The 8,291-nt window shown below is 53.3% G+C and overlaps 1 protein-coding gene across 1 annotated transcript in view; it reads left to right on the plus strand.

The window, feature by feature from the left end:
* HCN4 (hyperpolarization activated cyclic nucleotide gated potassium channel 4) overlaps nt 1-8,291 on the plus strand; it is a 72,659-nt gene that overhangs the window by 13,499 nt on the left and 50,869 nt on the right. The window contains exon 6 of the mRNA XM_011967127.1: nt 7,585-8,092. Coding sequence (XP_011822517.1) covers nt 7,585-8,092 — 508 coding nt within the window. The remainder of the gene's footprint in view (nt 1-7,584; nt 8,093-8,291) is intronic.

Raw genomic sequence — 8,291 nt, forward strand, 5'->3', positions numbered from 1 at the left:
ACAGCCCCTGTCACAATTCCTGTTACAGTCCCAGTCAGAGTTTCTGTCACAGCCCTTGTCATGGCCTCTGTCACAGCCTCTATCACAGCCTCTATCATAGTCTCTGCCACAGCCTCTATCACAGCCTCTATCATAGTCTCTGTCACAGCCTCTGTCACAGCTCCTATCAGTCTCTATCACAGCCTCTGTCACAGCCTCTGTCACAGCCCATGTCACAGCCTCCATCACAGTCTCCGTCACACCCTTTGTCACAACATCTGTCACAGCCTCTGTCACAGCCTCTGTCAGAGCCCATGTCACAGCCTCTATCACAGCCTCCATCACAGTCTCTGTCACAGCCTCTACCACAGCATCTGTCACAGCCTCTATCACAGCCCATGTCACAGCATCCGTCACAGCCTCTGTCACAGCCCTTGTCACAGCACTTGTCACAGCCTCTGTCACAGCCCTTGTCACAGCCTCTGTCACAGCCCATGTCACAGCATCCGTCACAGCCTCCGTCACTGTCTCCGTCACAGCCTCCATCACAGCCTCCGTCACAGCCTCTGTCACAGCCTCTATCCCAGCCTCTGTCACAGCACTTGTCACAGCCTCTGTCACAGCCCTTGTCACAGCCTCTGTCATAGCACTTGTCACAGCCTCTGTCACAGCCCTTGTCACAGCCTCTGTCATAGCACTTGTCATAGCCTCTGTCACAGCCCTTGTCACAGCCTCTATCACAGTCCATGTCACAGCATCCATCACAGCCTCCGTCACTGTCTCTGTCACAGCCTCCATCACAGCCTCCGTCACAGCCTCTGTCACAGCCTCTATCCCAGCCTGTCACAGCACTTGTCACAGCCTGTCACAGCACTTGTCACAGCACTTGTCACAGCCTCTGTCACAGCCTCTGTCACAGCCCTTGTCACAGCCTCTTTCACAGCCTCTATCACAGCCTCTGTCACAGCCCTTGTCACAGCCTCTATCACAGCCCATATCACAGCATCCGTCACAGCCTCCGTCACTGTCTCCGTCACAGCCTCTGTCACAGCTTCTATCCCAGCCTCTGTCACAGCCTTTGTCACAGTCTCTATCACAGCCTCTATCACAGCCTCTGTCACAGTCTCTGTTACAGTCTCTATCACAGCCCCTGTCACAGTCCCTATCATAGCCTCTGTCATAGTCCCTGTCACAGTGTCTAGCACAGACCTTGTGACGGTGTGTATAACAGTCCACACCACAGTCTCTATCACAGCCTCCATGACAGCCCCTGTCACCACGTCTGTCATAGCTTATGTGGCAGTCTCCATTGCCCTCTCCCTGGCTCTGCCTCTTCTCTGGATCCTGCAGGGTGGCCTGGGGCACAGCTCTCATTACACAGTGGAGCTGTCTCTTTCTGGAAGGCATCCAGTGGAAGGCTCATGTAATAGCAGGTTACCCTGATGCATGGGGCTTGTGGGAGGGAGGCTGGGCCATGGGGCCTGTACGAAGATGTGCTTTGCAGGGAACCAGAGAGAGCAGCTCTCTCAAACTCGAGCCTGGCTATTACTCAGTCCCTGTCCCTGTAGCAGTCAGGGGTCCAGGCCCCTGCTTCTGGCAGGATGACTTGTTTCACAGCATTACTTTCATCTCTGTCACCCCACTTTGAGCTTCCAGGGGCAAGGATTGTGTCTCGTTCTTTCCTTGCTCACTCTGAGCAGAGCTGAGCACAGCGCTCGGCTCCCAGGGCACAACCCAACGTCCTCCCCAAAGTCCTGGCCTGTCTCCAGTCGCCCTCAGCATTCCCCACTGCTTCAAGAGCCACCTGCCCTCGTGTCCTCGCATTCCCCACTCCTCGACCCCCGGGACTGCGGTCTCCCAGGGCACTCACCTACTCCAGGGCAGGGGCTTCCCTTTCCCGCTCTTCTGCTCACACTGGGCCCTGCACCTGGCGTGCCCCACCTCCCTGCCTCCACTTCTACAAGTCACACCTGCTTGCTTCAAAACTACTTCAGACATGAGCATCTCCCCTGCTCCGTCCTCATGCTTGTCCTCCTCCCCCCTCGACTCTCTAGCCTCTTGTCCACATCACATGCTCCTTGTCCCTGGCTTCCTTATGTGAAGTCTTGAGTCTGTCTTATCCTTGCCACAGCCTGGAGGTGCCTGGAGATTAGGGACTGGGTCATATAGCATCAGATAACAGGTACTCCACACGTTGAACAGAGAAATGGGATCCTGTGAAATTGGGGGAGGAAGAAAATGTGGATAAGTCAGGGAGAGGACTGAGGGCATGGTAGGGAGTACTGCCTGGGCAAGGCTGGGTAGAGTGGAGGAGCCCAGTGTTAGTGGGGTACTGAGCCAAGTCCAGTCCCTGGGCCATCTCAGGGTCCCAGGTAAAGCCCCAACTCTCCAGCTGCCCACCACCTCTCTTTCTACCACCGCACCCAGCCCCATTTGCAGTCTCTTCCCCCATCGCCCAGTCTAGTCTGTCTCTTCCTTCTTTCCCTTCCTGGCGCCTCCAGCCCAAGCTGTGAAACCACCCTCAGAGGCCCCTGTCTGAACCCACTTCATCCCTGATATATTGTGAATTCCAGACTTTGAAAAGAGGAGTCTGTGGTACTTATTTCTTGGCAGCTCTGCTCAGTTGGCACCTCAGGGCCTGCCCCTCCCAATGCGTCCCTCTCTGGCCTGGCTCTGAGTCCAGGTGGCCCAGACGTCCTGGAGCCCCAGAAGGACACAGAGACACAGTCCAGACCTGGCTGAGCTGTCAGCACATCTTCCTCCAGGCTCCCCGGGGTGGGAGGGGGAAGAGGTCCCACCCGGTGCCCTGGCAGAGTCCCCAGGGAACAGCCGAGCGTCCAGGATGGTGGGGAGTAGAGAGATCAAGGGCAATGCAGCTGGGGCTGGCCTGGAGATGAAAGGGCTTTGGGCTCTGCTGGGCTCCAGGTGCTCAGAGGTGGAGTCCTGCACAGAGGCAGGGGATAGAGAAGAGGACAATACGATAGCTCATGATCCTAGATCCTAAAGAAACCAGGCAGAACTGAAGAGAAAGCAGATGGCAAGCCCAATAGGAAGCTGGGCCTGTAGGGGGTCTCTTGTTCACTAACACCTTAATGTGATGGGCATGGGGGCTCCCAGGCCTTTTTTATAGCAAGTGTCACCTACTGGGGTTGAGGGTGCTAGGAGTGGGGGGATCAGAAGGACCGAGTATAATACAGCAGGACTTTCTCTTAGGGCTAGCTTAGGGCAAAAGCTGTTGCAGGTGAATTGGACACCTGCCCCCAGCCCTATCCTTGATGACCCCACTGTGAGAATGCTGCAGGCCTTATCCATGCCAGGCTACTCCATTCACTGTTTCCTCCATAATAAGCACACGCGTGCGCACACACACACACACACACACACACACACACACACCATTTTCCATTTCCTCCAGGAAACCCACCTTGACTCTATTCAAGAGGATCATTGACCCAAGCTTCTGAACCACTCCCTCTGACCCTTGATTACAAACCTCTGGGATGATCTTTTGCTGCTTTGACCAGACCAGGTACCGCGCAAACTAGGGCATATCTCTGCCTTCTTGGCCTTCATCCATGTGTAGCTGTGCACAGGGCTGGGCACCCAAGGGCTTGGTCAACACTGGCTGGCTGGTTTGTTTCCCAGAACATCTACATCCAGTCTGGTTGCTCCCTGCATGCCCCCTCCCCTTCCAGTTTCTTTTTCTTTTCTTTTCTTTTTTTTTTCTTCCAGTTTCTTTATCAGGAAGCCTCGGGACAGAAAACCCAAGGGCATGGTGCTGATTTCAGTATTCTTTCTTAGAGGCCTTGTCTCCAGGTCGGGACTCCCAGCGGGAAGTCTGTATGTTCCTGATCCCTGTCCAGCCCTACAGAGCAGACCCGCCTTGGGGGAGAGCAGAAGGGCAGGACTGTATCCACACTGAGCAAAAAGATGAAGTGGCATGTATGTATGGATACCACTCCCCACGCCCCTCCGCCTTCTCAGAGGGTCTTGAGCACAGGGTCAAGGGTATGGCCTCTGAGTTAGCAGCTGCCTATACAGCAGGGGTGTTCAATCTTTTGCCTTCCCTGGGCCACACTGGAGGAAGAAGAATTGTCTTGGGCCACACATAAAATATACTAACATTAACAATAGCTGATGAGCTAAAAAAAAAAAAAATCGCAAAAAAATCTCATAACGTTTTAAGAAAGTTTACAAGTTTGTGTTGGGCTACATTGAAAGCCGTCCTGGGCTGCATGAGGTCCGTGGGCTGTGGGTTGAACAAGCTTGCTATAGAGCTTGGGGCCACAGCAAGTTCCTGTCCCAGAGAGAAGGAAGTCTGTCTTCTGGAGACCCAGCCAGGGCTTGTCAGGGATGGAGAGTTCAAAGGAAAGAATCTTGTATAAAACATCCCTTTCATCCCAACAGAAAGTTTTAAGATGACGATATGACCTAAATTGGATTCCAAAGGCCAGGTGCCTTCCTCTCCACTGGGTAATGCAGGTTTCATTCTATCATTTCATCATTCAGTGTTTACTGAGAACTTACTACAAATGAGATGCTATGCTAGGTGCATTCATTTGCTCTTATAGTCTTAGCAATAACTTTTGAGGTGCATATCATTAAACCCATTTTACACACGAGGAAGATTGAGGCATACACAGGCAGTAACTGACAGAGAAGTATTTACTTCTCCAGCTTTTGTTTCTCAGTCTCATGCTCTATTGTTTACAACAGGGGTTCCCAGACTTTTGGAACTTACAGATCAATAACATTTCAAAAATGATTTTTGGGAACAAACACAGAACCCAGTGCCAACTTTTTATTTAGCCAACGACATTGAAAAAACAGCATCTTCTAGCACCATGATTTCATAAAAGGGCATTTTAACACAGAGAATGTGGCAAGGATTTAACCTTAGAATAAAGACAGCCTTCTAAGAAAGGACAGTTGGCAACCTTACCCTAAAATATCCAACATTGTTCTCTCTCTCTCTCTCTCTCTCTCTCTCTCTCTCTCTGTGTGTGTGTGTGTGTGTGTGTGTGTGTTTCATTTCATTTCAAGCAGAACTGGCCAAAACTTTGGCATTGCAGGCTGTGGGAGCCACTGCCCTACCCCAGAGCTGCCTCTCCAAGCAAGAACAATGTCCTCTGCCCATAAGCAAATAAGCGTCCAGAATTTCCCATCCCCCTCTGCCCATCTAGGTCCCCCACAAATAAGGTCTGAGGTTGATTTATACAATCAGCTACATTCTCCACTTCTACTCCCAGCAGGTCTTCTAACTTTCACTGATATTCAGTGTCCGTTCCAGGGAAGGAAACCCATCCTCCCCAGTCCCCTTCTCTCTTAGACTCAGATGTTTTCTACGTTTGCATTCCAGGAATACCCCGGTCTGCTGTAGCCCTGCAGCAGCCCATTTGTCTCCGAAGTCCCCTAGTCCCCCACCCATGGTTAGAGCAGCAGGTCTTCTCCACATTTCAGTCCTGAGACAGGGCCTTTCCCTTGCTGGGGTCCCCAGGGCCTGGCTACCATGTTATCAAAGGAACCAGAGCAGACCCCAGGCCTCCTAGGCATTGCTGGAAAGGAGAAGGCGTGAGACCCGGGTGGAGCAATGGGGAGATTACAGAATGTGGGGGTCCTATTTATTCTCTCTCCATTCTTCACCTTCTCTCTCCTTCTCCTTCCTCCACCTGTGCCTGCCCCCTACCCCACCTGCATGAGCAGATGGGCAGTAGGGCACAGCCTGCCCTATGGAGCCCTTGTTTGGAATTCCAGCTTCACCGTTTTCTTGCTATGGGGCATTTGGCAAGTCACTTAACCTCTCTGTGCTTTAGTTCTCTTGCCTGCAAATGGGAGTAAGAATGTTAGGGTGACCTATGTGAAATCGCCAAAATTTGACAATATTGGGCTCACAAAAATCAAAATTTCATGTGGTTTAACAACCACAAAAAGGTGTAAAGTGTTGGATATACGTCTCTCATCAAGTCTGGCCCCCTCCTCCAGGAAGCCCTCCCTAGCTACTCCAAGGCCAGCAATAGCTCCCTCTGAAATCTCTCATGGTTGGGGACATGATTTAGTACACATTTATTTGCTGTCTTCAGTTTTCCTGCTCTATTTTCATGCCCTATTCCTGAGAATGAGTCTAGCTTCCTCACAACTTGAAGCCCACCAAGGGCAAGACCTGGGGCTCTTCTTCCTCCTCTGTCCCCTGGACTGTTGGCATACCATCAATGTCCTCCATTAGAATTTCCACATAAAGGAGACAGGAGGAGCTAGACCTCATCAGGGTTTTCCAAGGGCCTGATTTATCTAATAGTCATTGCTGCACCCAAAGTTGGTCCTAGACAGTGGTGAATGGGTGCCACTAACGAAATTGAGGGTGAGTGAGGTGCTGGTGGGGAGGAATTAAGAGACCCTGACCCCTGGCCAGCCTGTGGCAGCAGTATCCCAGGAAGCAGAATCTTGGTCTTATCCTCCATCTCCTCCAAGCATCCCCTCCAATGCCATTAGCTAACTTCTAGGGTCCCTCACTCATTTGTAGAGTTGAAACTTATTGATCTGCTTTCTGTCCACCCTTGTGTTGGTGGAGAGGTCCCTGAGATAAGGTGGACCTGCTCCACCCTCAGGGCACAGACTGCACTGTGTAATCAGTGCTCAGGGTCACAGGAGCTAATGGACCATGGGAACCAAAGGCAGGGACATGGCCAAGGTTTTGGTGACTGGGAAAGGGTTCCCAGAGGAGCGGATGTCTCTACCATAGGTCACGGGGAAGGCTATATGGGCTGACTTCCTGAGCGGAGTTAAGGCAGACTAACTCCCAGCTAGACAAACAAGCCCAAAGAAGTGTGTTAAATGGAGGTCTTCCCTCCTGTGGCTGGTAGACCAGGGCGGGCTGGGCTCACAGCTCGTTAAGAACACTTCTTCTCAAGGAGACCCAAGGACACTCAGGGATTAGGCCTCCAGCATCTGTGCAGAGAACTGTCAGCTCAGAGCTGCTCAAAAGTAAAAATGCCAGCTACCAGTGATGTCATCACCCTAGTCATTCCTCCCACTGTGGGAGGTCCTGTGGTTCAGTGGGTAGAGCAGAAGAGCCCCTGCTAGGCTGCCCGCGCCCCCATCCTGCCCTCCAAATTCCTACTCTGGCTGGAGGAGGGGGAAGTGGCCACATTGGGCTAAGAATGAGAGTAAAAAAATCAATTGAAGAAAAGCTTGATGTTATTCCTCAGAGAGATGGCAGAGCCAGGGAACCTTTTTGCCTCCCTTCTGTGAGACCTCCTGTGTGTCCGCTCCAGCATTAACCTCGGCTCCAGCCTTCCATGGACAACCCGCTCCCCTTAACGCCCAATCTGTCCCCCTCTCCATTTCTGAGCTAATCTGGGGTATCAGGCTGTCCACGGTGTTGGAGAGGGGTAGGGCTATACCTTAGGCTGAGCTAGTGAAATCTGTCCATACGCCCGGACACTGTACACTGGGAGAGACTGAGAGAGGACACACAGCTGGATCCTTGGCGGGGGGGAGGGAGGGGCTGGGCTGCGGACTGGAAGGGAGTAGGGGCTGTGCAGCTGCGTGGCGGGGCAGGTAGGGCACTGGGTGGAACAGGAACTTACCCAGCGTGGGTCCACATAGGAGGTGTCATAATTTGGATGGGAACACAGGGAGAAGGGGCTCCAAAGCCAGTTCCAGAGTGCCGGGGCGTCCGAGGAGCCGGCCCAACCGCTCCCAGCTGCAGCCGGCTTGTCCCTCTCTCGGAACTACCCAGGGAGAGGCGCTTGCGGAGGTCGGCGTTCGATCTCGCATCCGTGACTGTTGCCGGCGCATTTCCTCGAAGTCTTACCTCGAAGGGCTGGGTCCCACCCGCGCGCCCTGTGAGTGTCTCCCTGTTTCCCCACGCCCTCCTTGCCTGGCTGCTGCGAGGCTTTGCAGGGGAAAGACTGGCGCGGGGTTCGCCCCCTGCCCATGTCACAGGAAAACCCTGGGAGCCTCCCCGACGCGGCGCATTTCCGGAAACCCCTCCCCAAGCGGGTTGCGGGAAGGCCGGGACTCTGCATCCAGAAAACCCGGTCGCCTCGCAAAAGGAGAGTCGGAGACCCAGCTGAGGGGCAAACATGCCAGGGAAAGGCGAGCCCAGAGCTTGGTGATGGAGAATTTGGGAAGCTACCCCGCCCCCTTCAATCTTGGGATGGGGAATTCGCAACTGAAGCCGGAGCTCTAGACTTGGGGCGCGCTTCCAGCTTGGCCCAAGAAAGAGATTTAAGGGCGCAGCAGTATGGACACCTCTCACCCCGGCTCCGAAGGTCTAGCGAGGGTCTAACCCCGGCCCCTAGCCAGGCCCG

The sequence above is a fragment of the Mandrillus leucophaeus genome, unplaced genomic scaffold (assembly GCF_000951045.1).
Source record: "Mandrillus leucophaeus isolate KB7577 unplaced genomic scaffold, Mleu.le_1.0 Scaffold789, whole genome shotgun sequence".
Taxonomy (NCBI): domain Eukaryota; kingdom Metazoa; phylum Chordata; class Mammalia; order Primates; family Cercopithecidae; genus Mandrillus; species Mandrillus leucophaeus.